The following is a 25415-nucleotide window of genomic DNA, read 5'->3' as shown; positions in this document are numbered from 1 at the left end:
TTGACTAAACTGGAAGTCATCTGAGGCTGTAGTTCAACTGTACCTAATCTGTGGCAGCAATAGTGGCTTGGGGACTTCTGCAACTTGTGGTATCACAGGTGCAACTTCTGGCGATGCCAGGCATGAAGCAGATCAGGTAACTTACCTAGCCAGAAAAAAAAAGGGTCATGCACAGACTCCCAGATCCAGTTTGCAGTGCAGTCCTGCAAATGATAGCAGGGCATGTCTGGGGAGATGATGAGCTCTGGGATCATCTTAAACAGCCTTTGAGGATTTGGCTCGCTCAAGGCAGGGCTGAGCGGGGTGAAGCAGAGAAGGGAGTATGTCCAGCTGATATCACTACAGAGGCAGTGTGTGAGATTGATGATGAATCCTTCATTAAGCTCTAAGGGGGCTCAGAGGGGAAGTGAAATACAGCTGCTGCAGAAAGGGCTCCTGTGCTGGCACATGAACTGGCTAGAAGCAGGGTGAGATTGAGTATACAAAGTAAAACCTTGCTTACCCCTCCCCTGAATTGTAGTAGTAACCTTAAATGTGTTTTTATTTTGTTTTGCAACAAGCTGAGAGAAATGTTGAAATTTAAAAATCAACAAACTATCTTAAGTTGAGTGTATCTTGGTGTAGCATGCTACTTGTATATTTCTTTGACTGTGGCGATCAAGGCCAGGATGTCTGGATTTAAAGGCTTAACCTCCAGTGTCTGAATTAAAAGTTCTAATAATGTTACCTCAGGGGCTATACGTTCTATTAGAAAGGGGCAATTCGGTCCCAATACAAAGAAACATCTTGGTAGAGACTCCAAATTAATTTGTAATGTGTTCTGCTAGGAGTGTTTCTTCTGACACTACTATATCACCTCCACAAACACCACAAGTAAAGCTGTCAAAAATGCTCTGCTGTTTCGTGGTTGTTATCATGCTGAAGTAGCTGTGAGGCTTAGCACATGTCTTTTTTTTTTTTTTTTTTTTTTAAAAACTTTCTGAGAAACTACACTATGGAAAAAATGGAACAATAATGAAGCATTTGTTGTAGGAGCTAGCAGCCTCAGAGTATTCTGTGTTCGGCTGTTTCACTGTATCAATAGTAAAACTTCGCTAATGACTCAATAGCTGATGAAAGCTGACTTCGATGGCCTTGGGCTAGGTTCACAGGGATGGATAGATGCCTTTATCACAGATCTGGCATTGTGTATATGGATGTCAGTGTGAGTGGGAGGTAAAAGCTTAAATAAATGGGGCAACATATGTTCTGCTTTCCTTTCAAGGTTCTCTGCTTTGAGCTTTTTTAAATTCTCACAGCTGTATTGCATTGTCAGAGTACTGGATGGAAACATTTTTATGGTTTTCTTTTTAACTGTTTGTGATGCAACAGGTTTCTTAAAATTGAGAGGTTAGAGCTTTATGGATAAATTAAAAATGCTAGTGTAGAAGAAACTTTTCTTAGTGTATTTGCTATCCCTAGGCAAAGTGTCTTTGCTTAATTACTTCCTAGTTTTTCAGTGTTAGATAGTAGTCCCTGGAAGAAAAGGCACACTTTCAGTAGTAATTTAGGGCAATTGGTAAATTTGCTGGTTTAATCTGAATTATTTTCATAGAAATTTGTCTCTAAGGTGTTCACACAGTAGTAAGCGTTTTGGGGTGAAAGCACAACTCTGCTATATAGTGCAGATAGCCCGTGTCATGTGTCAGAAAGATCCAGCAAGGGAATCAAGCTGTAAGAGCCTTGAGATGAGAGATACAGGGAATTGAAATGTGTGACTTGGTGTTCGTGACATGAGTGTTTCGGAAGTGGATTTCTTGAAGATATCTTTAGGATTATGAGGTAAGATGGGATCTGTTTGAACCCAAGAGGAGCTTGCAAGCTGGGACAGAATTGAAGTCTGATTCCTTTAATTGGCCTGTGTGTTTCAGAAGACTAACACTAAAAAATTCAAAAATTTTCCACGTTCAGTGTCCTGTAGTGAATTTGATGTCTTCCATGCCTTTTTTGAGAAGCTGTTTTCAGGTGAATCAGGTGTAATCATTTTTTGAAGAATACACCAGCTACTGATTTATGTTGTCAATGTTTTTGCTTTCGACTTGGTGTGGGAAATACATCGTTTTGCTTCCTTTTGTGGAAACAGTGCTTTGTTGTAAATAATAATGACACTGGTCATATGATTTCTTGGGGCTTTTGTTTTAATGTCTTTGTGACTGATGCAGCTGCTTGGTGGTGAAATGTGTGAGACTTGTTTGGCAATGCCAACAGACTCTCCATTTTTAAAGCAATTCTGCTTGGTTTCTTTAGTACAAAATATTTATAATATGAGAGCTTATGTACAGGTGAAAGTAGAAATGAAAATAGATTGTGAACAGAAGTTTTGCTTTCAAAGAAGTTCTCAGAGCTTTTGCCCTGACTTGCAGTTGCTTAAATTTCGGGAAAAAAACTTAAAACCTTTTTCCGTTTCCATATTAAAGAGCATCATTCTTACCAGGTGCTCCATGTCTACTTGAACTATCAGGTTATGTGTTCTGCTGTTCCTTTCTGAGGGACCCTGCTCTGGCGGAGTACCCAGGCAAGGTGCACATGGAAGGCTATCGACAGGGCAAAACTGCTGACCCGGTTTTGTGCATGTGTGGATGGGACCAGCAGCGGAACTGAGTGTCGGTAGTCAAAGTAGGAGGACTATTTATGCATGATGTCAGACACCTTCCTTTGGCTCCTGCCTACTGATATATGTACTTGTTTGTCCTGCTTCTCAGAAGTCTCTTCATTTGCCCTAAGGTGGGAAGTATAAGCTGCTTTAGGATGGAGGTCCTGTCCAGGCTGTTCCACCTTGCTAGTAAAAAAACAGTCGGTGCAAAGCGTGTGGGAATGTGTTGCACAGGCTTCCTGGTTAAAACCAGGAATGGAATGATTTTAGTGCCTGTCCTAACTTTGAGGACTTATCAGTAAATGTTTGAACAGATATTGCAGTGCTCAGCATCTCGATGTGTTAGTCTTGTTATGAATGAAAATTTCCAGCTTTGCAGGGAAGTGAGGGAAGAACTTTGTTCCTTGATTCTTGGTGAGAAAAATAAACTGAAAGGGTAGTTTTATCAGTCTGTATCATTCAGAAATTGCAGACCAGCTTTTAGCAATATGACAAATGAAAAGTGACGCGTTGTAATCGAGCTTGATTACACATCCATCTGGTCAAGTGCAAACTGTTCTTATGAGGAAGGTGAGATTCCATGTCACAAAAAAATAATAAAGCAGAATGAGATGTACAAGTGATAATGATTAAATATTAGGGAATTGTGTAGGTTGGAGAAAGCAAGGATAAACATGTGAATTTCAACCAGTTCCTTTTTCCTGATTATTTTTTGGGACTTCCATGTGAGTGGTCTGTTCTAAGTGTCAAGTTGAATGTGTTCCATGCACATTTAATTTAGCATCGTGGGAACTTCGATTCTTTTGAATAACTGACCTTATCAGATAATGCTAATGTGAATTAACCATCAGTAGGTGAAGATGATGATCTGAAATATCCAGCAGCTTTTAGCTGTACTGGCACAAACCCCAGCTCTCTAAAGTTGAAGCTCTGCTTGTGTTATATACATTGTTGTAGAACGTTTTCTATGTATTTAGATAATTCTGTAAGAAATGCAAAACATTTCTCTTTAAATTTAAACTTATTCATAAACCTATTATGGATTGAACATTAACCAGAAGATTTGCACTTGGAGGACAAGATCTGATGCTAGAGGCTTTGGAGGCAGTTTGATGCTGCAGGTACCTCATCTGATGCATCTCTGGGTGGTCCTGCCTTGTGCCCTGATTTCCTGCTGCAGCTCCCTTGGCAGAGCCAACGCTTGTGTTGCTACTTTCATGCTGCTTATCTCATGGGAAACTAACCCACTCAGTAATGTTTTTATCAGTTTGCAAACTCACCCTGTGGCTACACCTTGCTATTGCTCTCACAGGTGGAGACAGGAATGATGTGGCTGGAGGTGAGTGGAGGGAAAGCAGGACTGCTTCTCCCAGCAGATGCCGGGAATGTAGCATCAAACTCAACACTGCAGGATCGGGGCACTGCTCTCACTTGAGATTAGTCACGTTTCCAGATGCCTTTAAAGATGTGTTCTTGGGACTGTTGTTGTTCTACTAGCTTTCCACCTGTGTAGGAGCTGAATGATCCATGTAAGTTCATGCTTTCAGTAAAATCTTTACATGAAAACATGAATTCTGCACTACAGTAAGGTAGGGGGAAATCTTTTGTCTCAGCTCTGGAGGAATCAAAGCACCGGTGTACATCCTGGTCACAGATGTTATTTGGCTTTTGGAGGAAGTCAAGAGGGAGAAGTGGGCTGCTCTTCTGCCATGTCAACTTTGGTTTCTCAGTGCCTGACTCTCAAGTAGCTTCAGTGTTACGAAACAGTCATGGTTCTGGGCAAGTTTATGGCCGCCCACAGATTTTGAATAGAACAGAGGAAGTGAGTAGCACATCTGTTATTTAAAGAAAGCCATGAGTGGCACTAGAATCCTACAGACGTTGGCATGTATTCTGTATATATGTATTTTTTTAGAAGCTGATTATCCACCACAGGGGCCAGAGTCATAGAAGACTTGTATTAATAGTTTATCCCCCCCACCCTCCCTCCCTGATCATCCTTCTGCTCACTGCTAGCGGGTAACTTTAAGTATCAGCAACTAAAGTTACAAAATACGTATGTGGTTGTATTGCTGTCACTTAACAGCTATATTTTATTGCCTGTTTATGTTGGAAGCTTTTAACAGGAACAGAATGTAACCAGTTTTGTTCTATTTAATGTTGAATTTGTAATTTAGCAGTGATGTTGTTATATCTAGAAATTTAAGCTGGGCTCTTGTGTTGGCTTTTCTAAGCTTATTTTTATACAGTGGAATTCAAGTATTTCCATCAGGGTATATGCCCTGTGAGAGATATAAACTAAAGCCTTCACAAGCTTATACCTTCAAATTGGAAATCATGAATTAAACACTTGAGCTACAAAAGAATCAAAGAATCAATCTAGATAATTTGGTAATGTTGAATCTGAATTAACTAGATTGCTCGAGTTGCCTTACACTGAGTTGCTCCCTCAGTGGCTATGCAAATCAGACGAGTCTCTTGTGGCTGCTTACATTTGTCACGGAGGAGTAACGGTAAATGCATAAGCATTCGCTCTCTGTTCTTCATTAGACTTGGGCAGTATAAAACACTGACATCTTTAATGGTAGAAGGGCTAATGTGGGGAGTTTTGTAATCCAAGTGAGACTTGGTACTATACCTGAGTGAAAATTTTGTCCTTAATGTCCAAACAGGGAGTTTTGTTACTTAAAGGAGAGCAGTAATGGAATGATTATGTTATTGGCCATCTTGGAGTTGATGGAAGTGTCAGTAACGCAACTAGCTGCCTTAGTGATGGTGGTGGTATCACTTGCTATGAGACAGCCTGGCCCATGTCTTTGCAAATTGGCTAATCTTTTTCGGGAATGGCTTAGTAGTTTATCTTAATGTAACGCTGAATATATGGCAGACTTTGTAGTGGAGCTCTAAATGGGCCATGATACAACTCCCCTAGCATCTTCTTTTAACCAGAGACCTAGAGATTGTTTGTGTTTAGATCTTTTTTCCCTACCATAATTCCTTAATTTTATTTTTTTCTTTATTAATGAAATGGTCTTGCTGATCTATATACCTGATGGCATGGACTTATAGAGAGTTTGCTATTTTTAGCTGGTATTAAATTTTAGAATTTCATACTTAACTCCCTTTTTAAAAGAAAATTTTAATCATTAGTAAGAAAGTATACTGTATAGCCTTTAATGAGTGCATCTAACTTATGTTAATACTATCCTATCTAGTCTATTAAATTTTTTCCCCTCTAAAATTGATGGTATTATTTAAGAGCCACAGTAATGGACCAAGATCTTGGTGTGGTAGTGCTTCGCATGCACAGACCAACTAGGCGGTTTCTGTTCCCAAAACTTGTTACACTGCTGTACTCTTTCACCTGTTATTTTCATGGGATTTTGGTGTGGTGGGTGGGGTGAGTACAGCAGAATAACAAAACATGGTAGGCAACGTCTTAGCATGCATGTAGTCTAACTTTAGCTTTTTTAACATTTAGCATTTTAGCATTTTTTGCTTTCAAAACTTGTAGCCCTGAGTCAACTTGATAGATTTTACCAGCATCTCTTGGCTTTGTTCAAGGGCAGAGACTTGCATGCAGTGTTACTGTCAGTGCTCACCTGGCTGACTCGGCTTGTGGAGCTCTGAGTTGTATCTTCACTGAAAGCTAGGGGAACTTACTTCCCTGGAAAGGGCTGAAAAAATAAAAGCAAAACTTGCCCTCACACTTGGGTGATAAGGGTGATAGGGTGCCAAGAGCCCTAGTTTCTTTTGGGATGCCAACAGGGGTTTCTTGTCCGGATTTGCTTTTGGCCATCATTCCTGGCTTGTAGAAAGACTAAGTATTTCAGTGAAGGGGCTGTAAACCTGTACCTCTGACAGCTGAGACAATTATGTGAGCTCTTCTGCAGAGTGCCAGCCAAAATAAGCTGGGGTGGTTTAAACAGCCTAAATAATCGCTTTGTATCAGTTGATCCTGAGTAAATAGGTTAGAAAATACTTAAGAGCAGCTCACTTGGTAGCCTTCTGGCAGAGAGCAGGGACAAGCAGCTGAGGGTGCTGAGTTCTTCCACAGCACAGCTGTATCTAGAGGAGATCCAAACCCAGGGCAGAGGTTCACAAGCTAAAAGGCTGCTTGACAGGCAGAAATGCAGCTTCTCCCCTGCAAGTAATCCCGCGATTACAAGTGAAGTTGGAGAGTTCCAGTTTGTTGTCCTTATAGGGAAGAATTGTGTTTTCTGGTTAGGCCACAGTGATCTGCTGGTGTGGAGTGAAAGAAGTAGTCGTTAAATTTAGAAATGGTTTATGGGGATGCAGGGGCTGGCTGTAGTGCTGTCCCTGTTCTGCCACTGCTGCCAGACTGGTGGGTGCTGTGGGATGTGGTGTGGGGCTGCTCTGCAGTAGGGTCCTGTCTTTGCCATGAACATACAGAAAAGTCCAACCTGTGGTTTTAACCAGCTCTCATTACTAGTTCAGATTGTTTATTCATTAATAAAATTAATAGTAGGAGGGAGTTGGGCTGGAAATGCGAATGTGCAAGAGAAGAGGTTGCGTGGCAACACTTTACAGTCCCAAACACGGAGTCAAGAATAAATAATGGTGGAAAAAGAAAATGGAGGAGGAAAAAATGAGTGGGTTGGAGGAAAAACACTATCTTTGTATTGACTTTATTGTTTCATTGCCATCCCAGATGTGTCTAACAAGTCTGACATTGTTTGAGGTTTTCGTTACTGAGAGCCTTTCATGAAGCTCTCTGCTGTAATGCTTGTGTGTCACTGAAGTAGCCTGACACGGCTTTGCAGAGATGCAGGTTATGCAAAATGCTCTGATAGGGGATGCTGGGAAGCCCGGATCCAGTTTTAGAGTGCTTCTTGCCCCCACAAACTACTTTCTAACTTACTGTTTTCTGGCTTTCTTCACCAAAATGTCTTAAGAGGCTTCCTGATGTCTGTGTCATCCCTCACACATTAATATTATTGTAATTCTGGAACATGAGTCTTGCTGATGGCTGGCATACATAGATATGCATCTGTAAAAAGCAAGATATTTTGACCCATTTTAAGGAGGAATATCAAAAGAAGTCAAGCTTCATGAAATAAGATTGCAATAACCTCTATAATTTTCAGGTAACTCCTTTGTTTTGATTAAGAAGTTTGAATGTCTCATAGTGTTTAATTTCTTATATGTTACTATTGGTTAACTTGTGGTTTGCTATGTGATTTTGTTGCTAGTATTGTTTCATTGTTTTAACTGGATGAATAACTTCAGGTCGGTAAGGGCTTGTAATTGAAAAAAAGTATTCCTTCACTGAATTGTAGAAGTGACCCTCACTTATTGGTGCTAACTGAATGTGAGAATACAAGTTGCCAAGTGTAATGTTTAATTTTTTTTCTTTCCTGAGAGGAAATGCAGAGGAAGCAAAAGCTGGCAGTGTTGTTGCTGACGTTTCCTTACTCCGTTTTACGCTAGGATGAATTAAAAAAAAAATGACTGCCAATGATAATACTGCTAATTGCTCTTTGCATTTTTGGGGAACTTGCTGCTTTTTTCCTTTTCAGTTGGACATGCTATCTTTGCAGGATTAAAAAGAAAAGCAGTGTCTCCAACTCCTGCTCTTCAGTTGTTCATTTTGGCCAGTGAAGTGACTTCCAAATGGCTATGAAACTTTTTGCTGCAATTTTGTGGTATTTCAACCCCATTATGACTGGTGTTCTTTTTGCCAGCCCAGCCAGATAATTTCCTAATGTGATAGTAAGTGTGGGGTGAATTTATGAAAAGCATGCTCGACTTAGTATCATGATGCAAGGTGTTACTTATGACTTCTGTCCCTCCTGTGACTTGTATGCATTTAGTGATTTATATAAAATGGTGACTCTGCTGCTGAGATAGAGAGGCTGTCTGACTAGTTTAAAAGCAAAAATTAACTCTGGCTCTTTTTCTTCCACACTATTGTTGAAATTGATTTTTATTTGAAGCTGCAGTCTTGCAGTGTGAAATACTCTGTATACATTGAAAAAGACTAGGATGCCGCAGATTTGTAGTGAGCGATGTGAACTTTCGCTCCAGGCAAGAAGTGGGACTATCCAATTTTCCACTCACAGTGGAGATAGAGCTAAAAGATCTGCAGAAGCCAATAGTTAACTCTGTTGGAGATGCTGTACCCTTCAGTTTTAAAAATAACATCTACAGTGAATAATAGTGTGCAAACGTGTATGACAATTTTTTTTCTCTTCCTGAACCTTGTTCTAGATGTCAAAATTAACCTGGACTACTTGGGAATGGCGAAACATAGCCCTGGGATCCTGCCATGAACAGTAAGAAAGTTGAGATGCTTCGTGTATGCAAATAATTATTTTTTTAACGGCTAAACCCCAGTGAAACTGTTCCTGTTCAATTAACATAACTAGGCAACACACTGTGTAGTTCAGTATGGATGTGCTGCCAGCTTTTCGTGCAGTTAAAGAGACAGTACAGTAAGTCAGAGGGGTGGCTCAGTAGGGAAGCACTTTGGGAAACGGCTCTGGGGAAGTCTGCAGCCAGTATGACACTGGAGGTGGGAAGGCTACTGGGGTGGTGCGTTATGAAATTATTGAGGTGGTGGCTGAAGGATGCTTTCCTGCAATGTGAAATTATACTGTGAGACTCCATTGTTATCTAGTGTGTAATTATATCGAGACTATTGTCACAGGGTATCTTAAGCACAAATTATTTTGAAATGTGGTTAGACAAATTAGTGGAAGGAGAAAAAAAAGTGAATTGCAGAGTGGTAAAGACTATGTTCTGAATGCAGTTTGTGGGAAGGCACTAAAACGCTGGCTGAGGAACGCTGCTGGAGTGCAGTGTCGTGTTACTGGCATCACTCCTGAATTGACTGCTGTTAGACAGGTATCTGGGCTAAATAGGTCTTCAGTCTGACCTTTCATATCTGGCTCGTGTGTCGTGTTTTCCTTATATGAAACTTAGCATTTAATAGATGTTGATTAAATGGTTTATGCATCCGAGAAAGCAGGCACCTTTAAAGATACTCTTGTGCTGATCAAACTACTCAGATATTTTTGTGGTGTTGGTAGCCTGAAACTTTCTAATTTGAAGGATACATAAATATTTGTGTATGTACATGCTCTGTATTCTTTACATAGCTTTTTCCAGATGTTGCAGTAGACATCCTTAAATTGATGCATTGAAAATTATTCTGATGAATTTTCCTAGTACAAAATAGATGACATATGAGAGACTGTGTGGGTGAGTAGCATGCTTGTAAATTGTAAATTTTCAGCAGACGCTATTGATGCTATTTGTCAGCCTTCACTGGGACAGAAATTAGAAGGCTTTTGTATTGTTAAATATCATGATTTGGATATAGTCAATTGGAAATGAACGGCTCTTGGAAACTCTTGTATCTAAATTCTTCACAGCAGTTTAAATGTTTAACATGCAAATATTCAAATGAAAAATATTTCATTTTCTTTTGTAGAACTCTGACCATGTCACGTTTAATTCTTCCATGGGAGCAGTGTTTTACCTAGGGCTTTCAAAAGCTGGTTGATATGCTTGAAATGTTAGGCACTGTTTATATCTTGAAAATCTTAGAACTCTCCTTTGAAGGAAATACTGTAATTATTAAATTGTTGTGGACAAATTATGTAGTAGCCTTAGGTCATTTATTAGAACAATTGATAAAGACACAGGAAGCTGTTTAGTTCTTTGTAAAAAACAGTGTATGTAACACAAGGAGATACTGTTAAGACTGATTGCTTTCAGCTTAGCTGAAAGAGATGAATGTATGTATATATTTGTAGATTATGAAATAATTTTGACATTTTAGCAGAATGCAGCTAAAGCTTCAGCTTACTTTTTCTGATCATGGATAGACTGAGCCAACAATTTAAGCTGTGCTGCTTGGAAGTAAAGTTTTCATTCATTTTAAACTGTGCTATTTAACAAGCTTCTCTGTTTGAAAGGTAAGGCAGGAAACTTTTCTGTTCACAGGTTTGCTCTGACAAAACCTTATGATTTTTTGTGGAGTTGAGAGCAAATGTATGTAATATCAAAATGCACGAACAGTGTAGTTAAGAGGAATTTTAAGGATGGAAATGATTCTTGATGCAAGTTGGGACATCTAGAATGACCTTGGGTTTTTTGTTCTGTGCTAAACAGTTATCTAAAAGTTGTGTGGCTTCTCTAGCTCTTCTTTTGAGGTGATTATTGGAGCCAAAAGAGCTGGACTGTTGTACTGGTGTTCAAGGTCCTTGTGTTTGGGAGGTTCTTAATGTCCATTTCTAGGACAAGTAGCATTAGAAATCCAAATCTCATCTTGACTATTAATCCTACAGTGTTAGAAAATGTCCACATGCTACTAAGTAATAAGCTAAATTACCAACATGTGAAACTCATCTTATTCAACTCATGTCATTTGTTTGGCTTATGATAAGCTGCTGAGTGGTGTGTGCTATGTTGTGCTCTGGCTAGCCTTATGACCTAGTGTTCCCTCAATTATCAGTTCAGTGGTTGTGTCTTTTTAAGGTATGCTCAAAATAGCTGTTAGAAAACAAAGGAAAACTAATGCCTTTAAGTTGATCTGCAATCTGGTCTTCCTTAGATTCCACCTTCACCCATTAACAGCACTCCAAAATTAGTAAACTTGCCGATAGTGATTGGTGTTTGAAATCATGCTGACTAACTTGATACAGAAGCATTGTTCCCAGGCCTTTATTTACATATGTAGATGTTGGTTTTTTTTTTTCCCTGTTTAGATGAAGCCTGGTAAAGGATGTGGCTGACAAAAGTAACAGCAGGTGTGAAGGCTCAGAGTTTAGTGGAAAGTGGTTCCAAGGTGGCTTGTCACATGGATGCTTGAATGGTGGCTTAAGAAATACCAGAGGTTTATTTTCTCAGTGAAGGAGGTGGCTCTGATCCTGTGGGGTGTGATATAGGAGAGGGATACCTAAAGATTTTATAGCAGGAAACGGGGAAGTAGGCTTTAGTGTTGTGGGCTTTTTTTGCTATTATGGTCAGATAATAAAGGCTGTCTGTCCAAAAGTCACTTTTGAAGGCTGGAACATTTCAGTCTACTGAACTGTGCATTATATTACTGGGAAGCTCCACAGGATTTTACCTCCTATTGTTATCCCTTGTTTTCAGTGTGATGTGAACTGGCCTTTTCATTAACCTTTCTAGAGCAGTATTTAGTTGATGCCTCTAAATCTGTGACATACACTCCCCACAATGGAGCTCCTGACAAATGAAAGCAATCCATGTAGGGTAAGAGTTGTAATTCTGTACTTTCAGAGCTCTTGAGAGATAGTGATTAAAAACCTTCCTCCAGTCGTAACCACAGAGGCAGAAGCGCACATTGACTTTAACAGAGGAGTGGCTTGGAAGATGCTTGTAGTCTGACACGGACAAACAGGAGTGTGGGCATCGTCATCTGTGGGGACCTGCTCTGGATTGTGGGTGTGGGGATAGCATAGGAAGGCAACAGCATTTTAAGCAGCTGCCACTGCCAGACCATCTGGGTCCTGTGCACAGCTCTGAAGGATGCTTGGAGCTGCAGCTGTGGATGAAGAAGAGGTAGTGCAGATGTTTGGGCCAAGGGCAGAGGAGACAGAGCAGCTGGGGCTGCCGATGTGAAGCCAGGAGGGTTACTAACCTGTCAGGTCTGCATGGCTATGCTAGGGAGCTGGCTTGTCATACCTGTGCTTTCCTGTGTTTTGGAACACTGGTCCCTGCAGCCTCCTTGTCCTCTCCCTGTGCTGGCACCTTAAACTCACTGTCACTGCAGTGTGTTTTCTGCAGCCTCCACCTTATCCACTTCTCCTTTGGTCTCAGGCTGGGATCGCTATGTGTGGAAGCTGGTCTTGTTAGGGTTCAACCTAGTGGGAGAAAAGTTTGTTCTTTTCTGGGAGTTGGATTGCTGAAGCTGCTGATTTTGAGAGCATAACACAGGGGCATCCAATATGGCATAGCATCTTCCAGTTGCCTATGGTGCCACTTTAAACTGCAGGTGTTTTACTTGGATGTGATTTATTAATGGTTTGATCTTCTTGAGAACTGTTTTCTCTTGCTATATGATTGAAATACTATACTGAGAAGCTTCATTTTTATATGTGAAATTTTACTGAAGACTTCTAAGCTTGTGTGAACATGCTGAAGCTTGGTTTATTTTGTGTACTTAAAGCAGGTTGAATAAAATTTTCATTTAACGTTTTTAAGGTACATTTACAAAGGACATTATGTAATTGCAGTTAATGAGCATGGTAGCATTGTTTTTGGTGGGTAAAACTTCTTTACTTAATACAATTACTAAATTTCCGTTAGGATAAGATCTGTTCTGCTACCTGGAGTTGTATTTCAACAGTTTATTTGCTTCCTTTATGACACTAGGTTTCTCAAAATGCAGTATCTCACCTGACTGAAGCAAATTGGTAGCTTTGTATCTTCTGTAGTCTAAGATACAGGGTTTCTTTTGTGCAGGGACTTGATCTTTATTGAAAATGTTTACTTATATAATACTAGTTTGTAGGTGGAAAATATTAATGATTCTACTTGTTAATTATTGATTATCAGGTGATATTTGATATGTGTTAATGCTCTCAGGTAATGCAACACGGGTGCCTGTTATAAAAGCTGGGAAGCTATGCTAATGTCTAGAAACACGTACAAAGTTCACACTGAAAACTGCCTACATCAAGCTATTCTACATCTTACTTTTAAGATAGGAACTAATTTTTAGGCATATATTTCTCTGTATTTGGAGAGAGATTCTCTTATTATTCTTATTTAGACGTTAAAGCAGCTCTTTGAAGAGTACAGTTCAATGTCAGATTTAATCAGCTGCTGCTAAAAGGAACAATGCTGCTTCCTTCTTCTCTTTGCACGGTTGCTCAGTGGGTGCCAGGGACTGCTCAGTGGGTGCCAGGGACGTGCGGCTGCCACCAGGTGAGTGGGATCACCTTGCTTGTCTGATGAGAGGCAGTGGTAGCTGTGCTGGGTGCTGCTTGCCCTCCAACAACCATTTTCTGTTGAATTGTGCAGCTGGTTGGTTTGTTAGGTAGGCAAGTAGTAGTTAGGTTGAACTAAGTGTAATGTGGAACTGTATCCTTCATTAATGTTCTCAGTCTAGAATTTAGCCTCTTGATCCCTGTGGATTTAGTCATCAGTCTGTTTTTCAGCACTTCTGTTTTGTTATGATTTTAATTTTCATTGGCTACTGTGCTGGAGAAAGGACTGCATTAATGTTGTAGGTCAGGCTAAATCACAGCATCATCTGGCTTTGTGATTTCTGAGCATCATTTGAAAACAAATTGCTTCCTGTAGGAACGGTGTGTTTGCTGAGGTCTGTCATCTGATCTGATGAGTGTATTTTTCATGTTCACTGCACGCTCATATGTTCGCCACAGAGGATGAGTGGGCTTGTTCATTTAATGGCTTCCTAGACTGTGCACCACACACTTTATTGTCTTTGACATGTCATGTGTCACTTACTTGCTGTTGTTCCTGAAGACCTGACTGTAACTGATACAAATAACGTACATAAGCCATGTGCATAGTCTGTCAACTCGGAAAAATCTGGAGTGTTCTGATAAAAGATGAAATACGGGTATAAAAACAAACAAGTTACTGTCACAGGGTATCCGCTAAGTGAGTTGTGTGCACTGGCATATGACCAACACATGTAATGTTTCTATTTATTTTATGGAGTTGGAATTAGAAATAGTTTAATTTCTCTGATATGCTAATCAATTTTACATGAGTCTGAACCACGCCCCTTTTAAATTGTCTTCCTAAATTCATCCTGAAGGTTGTTAAAACAAATATAATAGGTTGTAAAGGAAATGAATCGTTATTCATAAATATATGTACTTGCTTTTGCGTATCTGCAATAACGACTGCAAAATATAACAGCAGCAACAAGAGCAACTGCCACAAAGCAGAGATCTGGGAAACTTGCACACCAGTGAGAAATTCAGCTGCCAGGGGGAGACAAGTTAGTGCTGGTGATGAGATTTGTCCTTTCTGTGGATGTAGTTAGTAGCTGCAGAGTCGTAAGTGGTGGTGTGAATTTCTCATATTTGTGTGTTGAGCATGTAAAGTGAGAATGGAAAAGTTATAGCAGCTCTGTTGTTACAGTTGGAAGTTAACTAAAACTCTGAGTATGAAAAAATTTTATTTTTAACATGGAATTTGAACTATCTGAATTTCTGTGGTATTGAGATTTGATAAGTATTCCTCATACACTTACTGAGTTTTGTAGTTTATTGGAAGAAAATCCATCAGTTGTTTTAGAACTTGTGTTCATCAGCTCGCCCATCCTTTACTATTTGTATTTATAACCTTTAGTTTTCTCCTGTTTACAGGAAAAAAAAATACCTGTAGCATTTCTCATGATTCTTTACTGCAAGCCAGCCATGCAGCTCCTCAGAGGTAGTTTCTTTTGTTCCATCAGCAGTGGTTTAAAAAAAAAAAAAAGTCTCAAATTTAATAAAAAGAAAAATTCAGCTTTCACCTTGCAGTATAATTGGCTCAGCTTCCTTTCGGAAGCAGAGTAATGTGAGCGGATAACATAAGCTGTTTTGCTAAAACCCTGTCCCAGAGAAACCTGCAGGGAGGAGTTATACAGATAGAAGGGATTTAATTTTTGAAGTCACTCTAATAGCTTTTTATTTGAAGCCAGGCAGCAAGGTTAAAGTTATTAAAAGTAGTACTGACTGTATGTAAACAGTTTGGCCAGTCTAATGTGTTAAACAGTCTCTGGGAGAAGTTAAAACTGATCTTTTCAGGAATTCAGGTCTAGTTTAGTCAGGAACAGCAAAAATTTACTGTATGCTACTAATGCTTTTTTCTTCAAAAACTTTAAGAAACTTGTGGCTAGGTTGACCTTGAGTGACGTGTTTAGGGAAATTATGTAAAATGGAAGAATTAAAAAAAAAAAGTATTTTTATTTGTAGTCAGTAATTGAAAGGTTTTTCTTCCCAATTTTTAAGTAAGCTGTAGTGAACAGTATAGTTGATACATACAGATAAGCAACCCTATTAAAGACCACATCAAAGGAATGTGGTTTTGACCTCAGTGAGCAGGTGTATGGAAAGAAGATGCTTAACTAGATATGCAAACCCATCTGTAGTGTATGCTTGCCCAAGAGGAGGCCAACTTCATTTATTTCTTAGCATTAATTTAATCCCAACCTTAGGGTTTTGTGAAGTTAAGGACCACCCGTCTTTTGATCCCTTCATACTGTTATGTAGTGTATTTGCCTCATCAGAGGAGCTTGTGGAATGTCCACAGGATGATAAAACAAGGAATGAGGTTGTAGTATCCATCCTAATTACATTAATCACACTGCTCATCACGTAGGACTTTGCAAATAACTATTTCTGAGTATGATGGTAGGAAAGCAGTTCACATGTATGTGTACTCTTTGAACATGTTTTATGATGGACAACAGATAAAACATATTCTATTTACTCAGCAGACTTCTTTAAGAGAGGAGAACCTGAAGTTTACCTGAAACAAGAGGATGTCCCCAAGGTGCAGCAACACCAGGAGTTAAGAACCACCTTATTCTACCGGCTGCTCTAGCATCAGTGGAAGGGAGGGGGCAAGCTAGATGCTGTTAAGCAGTTCTGTTTGCTGCTTCCATTATGACATATTTGAAGTATTGCAAAGCACACACCGAACTTAAAATTCATGCTTGCAAATACTATGTGATTTCCTTCCACTAAATGTCTAAATCTGCTTTAACAAAATAAAATTTGAGACAGGCTCCTAAATTAGCATTGCTTGTAACTTGCTCTCTGAAGTCAGAATTGTATTTGTAGTGGTGCAATTAAAGAGGAGAGGATAATTTGCAGAAGTTTGTTTTCTGTTTTTATATATAACTGACCTGGTATTTCAAATCTGTTACAGATTTACTGTTTTGTGACCATATCTAAAAATACTAATTTAGTTTTGTATGTTAAAAGTATTAAAAATAGGAATTTCTACTTTGGGCTGTAAATTAATAGTAAACTGCTTTAAAGTAATATTTAATTCATACAGCTACTATTTTTTTCATTCACTTATGTTTAACAATTGAAAATATAACAGACAAAAAATCAGAAAAGTGGCTTTTTTCAGGGGTATTGCATAGTTTATATTTTGCAATGCTTGCTGCTAAATGATGTCAGCAAATTGAAATATTACAACTGTTTCACTGTCCCTTTAAGTGGAACTCTGAGTTTACAATCTTTAATATAGTCTGTAGTCTTTCATTTTGGTTAATGGCTGCAAGATATACTCTTGAGACATAAAAAAATTAAACAAGGATTTTTTTATCAACTATATTAGATCTTAAAAATGGAACTCATTAAAATTTTGGCCTACGGTACAAATTAATGTGATTACATCTTGCACATAAATAATTCGAGCTGTTTCTCTCTTAAAATAAAAGGTGACTTTAATGAGTCACAGCTTCCATTATAGTAAATTGTTCATGGGATAGGCAGGCTCAGGAACAACTGGGTTAAACCAAGAGATTATTTGAAAAATCTAGGGCATGTGCTCTCTTGGTTCAGTTGATTAGTTTTCATAATTCATCCTTGTTTCCACAGCAAAGAGCAGTGTAATACATGCAAACAAGAAGCAGTTTTCTTCCCTTTGTGCTCCTTTATCTCTGTAATTTTACTGGAGAAAGTTAGTGAAATGGGGAAAAAGTCATATTGTGTGTGAATGTTTAGAATAAATGTTTGTTTGTTTTGTAAAAATCCATGGGATCTGAGAGGCAGGTGCTATTATGGGATGTCTGTCTGTAACTCTGCTTCAATTCTTTTTTGTTTGACTACAGGTGCATGAAGAACAGAGGAGATATTTCTGCTTATCAGAGATGATGTGGAGAGACACTTTGTGAGTAACTGATGTGTGTTTTTTGAAAAAGGCCAAAATCCTAATGTGGGAATCTTTCTTTTTTCCTAACTTAGAATTTCTAACTGTGCCATTTGCCTAGCAATTTCATTTGGTTCTGGAAAGCTGTGACTATAGAGCCTTTCATGGAAGCCATAGACAAAGCTGATCATTGAGATAAAGAGCTGGAAGACAGAGCAGTAGAATATGTATAGTTTCATAAATGATTAACAATGTTATCTAACTTTTTTAGAGTGGCTTTTACTGTTGACTGCTGAAATGTGTTCTAGACACCAGTAAAAATCCCTGACATTGGAACCTGTAGTAGGGTTAACTTGGTACTTACAGGAGGTCTTCTGTCAAGCTTACAGGTGCTACCTATTGTACGTGTCTAATTTTGTTTGGAAGTCTGATATATTTGCCATAAAGAAGATGGGAACAGTAGCAGTCAGTAGCAGCTTTTCTGAAAGTTTTCAGTTCCTGTCTGCTGGACTGCAACGATGTTCTGGGAGCATGCAGCTTAACTATGCTCCCAAAATATTAGAGGAGAGGAAGAACCTCTATGACTCAATATAACTGTACCTAAATAAGTATTTAGAAGATTTACTTTTGTGCAAATAAGGTCACTTTTTCTGAGCACAATTAGGTGATGCAGTGATCTTATTTGTCAGATGGACTCCATAAATACACTGTTTCTAGCACTGTAGACTCATCAGCCAGCTCTTTCCTTTGGGGCAATTAGTCCCAGTGTTTCCTTTTTTTTGCCAAATTTCCAGTAACAGTTGAGAAGTAAAGCAGCACGTTATTTTAGGATTTTCCATTATAGTCTTCATGCTTTTTGTTTTGTTTTAAGTGTAATATGATAATGTGGTCTTGAGAGCTTTCTTTTAAACCATACTCTGGAGCTACTGCTGTATTCAAATGATAATTCTCTAGGAGAATGGTGTCACAACATTGTGGACAACTTCAGTGCTTTTCTTGTCACTGAATAGCTCACATTAGAAGAACTGTTACCTCAAGCATCTTAATTTCGAAATATTTTTGCATTTGTAGTATTAATGCTACACCATGAAAATTTTGTTCCTAAATTGCAAAATATCCTTTTATTATAATAGACTAGTAATTGCTTAAACTCATAGCTAGGAACCAGTTTGGGTTCTTATATGGAATTTGCCTTTTGTGTTACCTAGATGTAAGGAAAAGATTTTAAAATGATCTTTAGGCTTCCCTTGTCCTGGACTTCTTTGTGTATTTTCATAGATAGGGTTTTTTGATTTGTATTTTAGTAACTACTTTTAAAAAAAATTGTTATTAATGCTTAATTTTTTCCTTCTGGGATAAGGTTTGGCATCTGCAAATAGAGGCTGGTAGTCTGTCTTGCTTTCAGTCTGTTTCAAGATAATACTGGCTTGCAGTCATCTTTCCCTTGGCTTCTTCCAGGCACTGCTTGCCAGTTCAGGATGGCTGCGGGAGGATTTCTTTTATAAGTGTTCTGGCCAGGTGCTGGATGCTTTATGAAGCAGTAGGAGAAATCCTTTGTCTGATCCAGCTGACTTGCCCAGGAGATAGTGTTGATTTGATGTACTCTGTGACCTTGAAATCACTCTCTTGTGGCCAAAGTCCATGAAGAATTTGACACAGTTGGCTGAGTAGCAGTGATAATATTAATATTATTTAATAATAATTTAACTTTTAAGAATAATAATTAATACTTTTAATAAAAATATTACTTTGAGATACATTTTGTGAGTAACCAGAGTAGTGGATTATTTGATTCCTTGGTTATGGCATGCGTTGTTTTCCTTGTTTTCAGATTCTGGTCAGGGCTCAAGCAGAGTCCCTGGATTAGATCTTGTGGGCAGAGATCTTCCTTCTGCAGCTCCTCAAACTGCTCTGGTCTGCCCTGAGACAGTCTTTGGCAGTCCCACTTCTGACCCAGTACATCAGGTAGGGGTGGCTCAGGGGTCTGCTACTTCCTTAGGCTGCTTGCTTCATAGATGGCCTTAAAAGTGTTCCTGTTTAAATTCTTCAAACTCAACAACAGAAATTGCTGTTAGTAATGAGGTGAGGGGATGTGACCAAAGACTTGGTTTGGTTCAGATTCTTCTGTTTCAACTTTCTAAGCTGCTTCCTTAGGACAAAGGAGCTTTTTCATAACTAAAAAATCTTTACCCTTTAAAAAAAATAAAATCTTTAAACTCTTGCTGTAGCTTTCTAGAAGGGTGAACAAAGGAAGTAGAAGTTGCGTGGTCATCTGATCTATACAGGCTTGCATAAGTTTAATGTGCTTTAGACAGGCAGTTGTACTTACTTGCCAGTTGGGTATCACTCTACAGAGCTTGGAAAAATTTGCAGTTGAGAAATAACTTCATTTTAAAAAAAAAGTCTTAGTAAAATTTGAACTTGATTGATCACATTTCTTGTTAAAAAAATGTTCAGGTATAAATGTTCCAAGTATCAGTCTACATACCTTAACATATTTTCATAGTGATGCCACAGTCCCTGACAATGTGTACATTTTTCTTTTGAGTATGTTTACAGATCATGACTATATTTTAGAGTGGTAAGTGTCAGAAAAGGCTCTGAAAAATAGGCAACAGTCTGTGGGTCTAGCATTTAATTCTTACAGACGGTTGCTGTTAAGGACCTTTTTAGTTGCATAGCAGTCAGCTTTTCATGGTCCTCGGCATATGGCTGCATCAGGTTGTGTTCTGATACTTAGAAGAAGAGGATAAGGCTTACAGCCAATGACACCCACTGTGAACAGTGTTTCTGGATTTGCCTACATTAAGACTCCTCTGTGTCAGCATTAGTAGCTGCAATAACAGGTAATATCTGTCTGCTGGTTTCATTAGTTCTTATGTGATTACTGCAAGGGTGAATGTGTGTAAAATATAATGGGATAGCTTGTGAATTGAATAGTTTAGTCCTTGTTGTAGGATGGAGCTGCAGGAGCTGGTTTGTTTTCCCAGTTCTACATGATCATAACCTGGGCTTCAACCTCTGTGCTGTAATATGTCTTTCTGTGGGTGGCATTTATACAGTTATATTCAGCTTGTGGGATGGATAATGGAAATTGGTATTTACCCGTTACTGTTGTTTTTATCATGATTATTACTGTGCACGTATGAATGTGTTGTATTACTGGTTAAAAGTGGAAAAATGTTTTTGCCTTTTGAATGCTCAAGCAGCAAGCTTTACAGGGCTTAAAATATATACAGCAACTTAGTCCATTAAGTTAAAAAGTGGCTTTGCTAATAAAGTGAGAACATACAATAAAAGTTTTTCATTTTAGTAATATTGACTTTTACTTTAATGTGCTTTAGAAATATTAATTTCTATGTACACTGAACAATATTTAACTTAAAATTATAGAAATAAACCACTTCAACCGAAACAGAGGTGCACACCCATTCCCTATGCTGATTTTTTTCCTGACAGGCTGAATGAGGGTGCCTTGTTCTATTTGACATCTGCTTGTGTCTGAGTAAGTCTAATTTGTACAATAGTAATAGGTACTTGAGCTGTGCCCTCATTAATCAGTAGATTAGGGGTGTATGTGACAAGTTGGACACCAAAGGGACATGTTGTATCTAAGCTATTCAGTTTCCTTGTGAATGGACTAATATGTTCTGTTGGCCTTCCCTGATCTTAGTAACCACCTAAAGCTTTATGCTCTTAAAATAACCGACAGTCAGCAGCTGGTTTCTTACCAGGGCTTTTTTCACTCCTAGAGAAGAGAAAGTGGGATACGAATGTCAAGTCCTGTGTTCTTCCTGGAGATAGTACAGGTTTTTCTTGTATTTTCTGGATTGCTTCTGTGTGCTTTTTTTTTTTTTTTTTTTAAATGGAATGCTTATCTAATCAAACTTTTATCAGTGGAGTCTATTTCACCACTGTGGATTTATTAACTATAGGTGATGATGAATGAGCTTTATGCTGAAGTTGTAGCCACAGGTGATAAAGGCTTTATGAGGGATGGAAAATGCAGGTGAAATGCAAGTCCTTTACAGAACACTGAAGATATGGTAAATCTGTAAGGACTCAAATATTTTAAGAACACTTGTTCATCAAATTGATTAGATGTTTTGGGGCTAGCTAATAAGCTTCATAATATTTTGATTCATCTTGCCATAAATATGTGGTCTGTTGTGCAAATCCAGGCATGAAACAGTTGATCAGCTGACTTAAAATTCCAAAAGAATATTTCATTTGAGACAATGTTTTTTTACACACACCTCAGCATTGCAAAAATTCTGCTTTCTGCTACTTTACTTTCAGTGTAGTGGGTTGAGACTGTTGTTGCATAGTGCCCTGATCTGGTGTCACATGCAGCTGCTTGTGGAAATGGGTGAGTTTCAGGTCCCTGCCTCATTTGTGGGAAAGATGTGATGCTGTGTAACAAGGTAGTTTTTTTGTCCTTGGAAATCTTCAGGTAAAAGCTAATTTTGGCAGTAAAATAAGAGCATTGAAGAATGGGAGGGAAGGGGGCAAGGGAGAACCCTTCTGCCAGCTGTAACACATTAGGTGCATGGGACTCAACAGCCTGGTTCTTTCCAGTTTACTGTCTTAAACCTGAAATACAGCCTGAAATAGTGGATGTGGCAAGAGGTGCCACTTCCACTACAGTCTGGAGGGACATGTCTCTCGGGTCTGCTGGATGTGAAGAATTGGTAGGGAGGAGCTGTCAGGCTCTGCTCTTGATGAGGCTGTTGGCTACAAAGCTGTAGCAAGCAGGCAGAGGTGGTTGTTAGTTTAGACACAAGTAGAGGTCAGAGGCAGTGTCATCAAGGTCATTGGTGTGGAAAGAGAGACTCATTTGAAATGTATAAACTTGAGAAATGATGTACAAAGAGAGGAGAGACCTCTGATGGGGCAGACACAAACTAGTGGCTTAGGGTTTCGGTAAAAGTGTTCTCTGTGTTGTCCTACGTGTCGCTTAACGAGTGTATTAGACAGGTCTGGTTTTAAACTTTAGTTACATAACTCTTTATATAAAATGACACTGCATTTACTTTGAAATTTAATAATGACTCTGGCATTGTCAGATTTGTCACTCTTCGAGTTCAAATGAAGAAGCCCATAACTGCCAAAGCACAGATTGACTTGAGAGCTGAGATCTGTTGTGGCACAGATGCTGGTGTACTTAGGCAGTGAAATAATCCCGTTTTAGCTCAGGAGCACAGAAGCATGATTGTGTTCCTGCAAGTGTTATGCAGAGGTTGAAATTGCTGAATGATTTTGAGATTATAGGTTTGATTGCATTGAGACTACGCAAAGGTTTTTCTCTCCCCATGTTACAGCTCTAGAGGTTTATTTTGCTGTCTCTGTAATGTCTTGTTAGAGGTTGCTATATGCAGAAACAGTTTGTCTATTCTGATTTGGTCCGTTTTGGGACACGTTTTAGAATGATGAGGGCATGGCAGTAGATCTCTTGTAGCATTGTACTCTGCACATTGGTAATGTTTCCATTGCCAGCTTGCATCCTGCAGGTTAGAGTGTATTTTTCACAAGCCAGATGTTCACCTTTTTTAATAGTGCTCTGTGTGCTGTAGAAACTAGTTTTGCAGAAGAATGTTTTACATAAAACAGGAATTACTTGCACTGATTTTAAATATAGATTTATATTATGGAGTTCAGTGTAGTGGATCCTGTTCTATTAAACTAACTTCCTTTTTAGTGTATGTGGCTTACCTGAAACTGCATTGCTTGTAAATGGCATTTCAGGAAGTCTGAACTGATCCAGCATATGCCTACTGCAGAATTTTAATGAACTCCTGTGTGTAATATGAAGTGTGTTGGTTTTTTAGTATCAAAGCTTCCTTAAATTTTAGAGTTTGGTCACACAACTTTTGTTTTTAATTATGATCTCTTGCTTTTGCTTCAAGGACCCAAATGTGAATAACTTTGGAAACAGTATGTTGTTTTTTATTTATTTTTTAAAATGTAGTAAGGAATATTATCATAGTCTTTTTCATTAAAGAGAAAAATCCATGGGGAATATTGTTTTTTTAAGTTTGTCTGATGCCCTCTTTAATGCTTGCTCCTAAGCAACCCTTTCTCAACAGATGTTGCATCTGGGTGTTTGCAGCTGGATCAGAATAGCCTCTGATGGAAAGGCCTGAGTCTCTGCTGTTATCATGCTAGCAGAGTGCTTTCATTTCTTGTCATCGTTTAGTTTTGGTGGCTTTTGATCAGAGATAATCAACTTTTTGTACTGGGTTTGCAAGAGGCAAAGTGCCACCTTAACAGTCACTGCTTACTTGCACTTGTAATGCGTACCTGTGCTATTCTAGAATGCTGGAATGGTTTGGGTTGAAAGGGACCTTAAAGATCACGTAGTTCCAACCCCCCTGCAATTGGCAGGGACACCTTCCACTAGCCCAGGTTGCCCAAAGCCCCGTCCAACCTGGCCTTGAACCCTTCCAGGGAGGGGGCAGCCACAGCTTCTCTGGACAACCTGTGCCAGTGCCTCATGACTCACAGTAAAGAATTTCTTCTTTACATCTAATCTAAATCCACCCTCTTTCAGTTTAAAGCCAATACCCCTTGTCCTGTCACTACATGTCCTTGTAAAGAGTCCGTCCCCAGCTTTCATGTAGACCCCTTTAGGTAGTGGGTGGCTGCTAATAAGGTCTTCCTGGAGCCTTTCCTTCTCCAGGCTGAACAACCCCAACTCTCAGCCTGTCCTCATAGGAGAGGTACTTAAGCCTGGACTTAAGCCTCTGATCATCTTCATGGACTCTTCGGAACTTGCTCCAACAGATTCATGCCCTTCTTATGTTGGGGGTCCCAGAGCTGGACACATCACTGCAGGTGGGTCCCACAAGAATCCCCTCCCCTTTACCTGCTGGCCATGCTTCTCTTGATGCAGCCCAGGATACAGCTGGTTTTCTGGGCTGTGAGCACACACTGCTGAGTAATGTTGAGCTTCTTGTCAACCACCCCTAACTCTGTCTCCACAGGGCTACTCTCAATCCACTCATCACCCAGCCTGGATTTGTGCTTGGGATTGCCCCGACCCATGTGCAGGACCTTGCCCTTGCCCTTGTTGAACTCCATGAGGTTTGCACAGGCCCACCTCTCCAGCCTGTCCAGGTCCCCCTGGATGGCACATCCCTTCCCTCCAGCATGTCGACTGTACCACACGGCTTGGTGTTGTTGGCAAACTGGCTGAGGGTGCCTCGATCCCACTGTCCATGTCACCAACAAAGATGTTAAACAGTGCTGGTCCCAATACCAATCCCTGAGGAATGCCACTTGTCACTGCAGTCTTGTCAGCTGCACTAAGTCAACCTCAAGCTCCTGGTTCATGCTGCTGAGGCTCACAGATAGACTCCCTTACTGGAGGCAGTCTTGTGTTTTTTAAAAAAATATAATTAAAAATTACGTAAAGTGATGAACTTTCTTATGAAGCAGATTTCTCATTTTTTCTTAATTCATATGAAAAACTGACCCTGTGACAAGTTTAGATCTTTTATTCTTTTGAATTTAAAGATGCTATGCTTTTACTTAATTTTGTGGGTACGTGAAAATGCTGTGAAAAGTACAGCTCTATCTAGTATGCTGAAACTTTCCTTAGGTAATGTTATTTGAATACTTACCTGACAAGCAGTGCTAGTATATACAAAGGTAAAACAGAATATCTTTCATCCAAGGTGCTTATAACTTGGAGTGCAAAATGAGAGAGCAGGTGCAGATGAGGATCTATGGAAAAATCAAACTGAGTGACTAAGAAGAAATACTTGCTGTATATCAGCACTCTGATGGTCAGTGTCATGTGTCCTTGCTGACTTGATGGTTATTTTGAGGGAGAAATTATTGCTGCTTTTTTTTTAAGTCACCTTTGTGCATAATGGGTTACATGGAAGAAAACAGAGGTGCTTGTTGGATGCTTTGGCAAAGGTTGATCTAATTAAGCAGA

The 25415-nt window shown here is 39.2% G+C and overlaps 1 protein-coding gene across 10 annotated transcripts in view; it reads left to right on the top strand.

Moving 5' to 3' along the window:
- Positions 1-355: 355 nt before the first annotated feature.
- The window catches only part of KLHL13 (kelch like family member 13), an 88035-nt gene continuing 62975 nt past the window's right edge, over positions 356-25415 (top strand). For 2 of the 10 annotated variants that reach the window (XM_026848256.1, XM_026848263.1), the window contains exons 1-3: positions 356-467; positions 8864-8928; positions 17436-17494. In XM_026848256.1, coding sequence (XP_026704057.1) covers positions 17475-17494 — 20 coding nt within the window. In that variant the 5' untranslated portion in view covers positions 356-467; positions 8864-8928; positions 17436-17474. Of the gene's footprint in view, positions 468-8863; positions 8952-17185; positions 17285-17435; positions 17495-19304; positions 19439-20289; positions 20369-20866; positions 20979-25415 lie in introns of those variants that run through there. The other 8 variants (XM_026848264.1, XM_026848257.1, XM_026848258.1 and 5 more) reach the window with 7 other exon arrangements.

The sequence above is a fragment of the Athene cunicularia genome (assembly GCF_003259725.1).
Source record: "Athene cunicularia isolate RWA chromosome 4 unlocalized genomic scaffold, athCun1 chr4_part3, whole genome shotgun sequence".
Lineage (NCBI taxonomy): Eukaryota > Metazoa > Chordata > Aves > Strigiformes > Strigidae > Athene > Athene cunicularia.
This window is presented reverse-complemented; position numbering and strand designations above follow the sequence as displayed.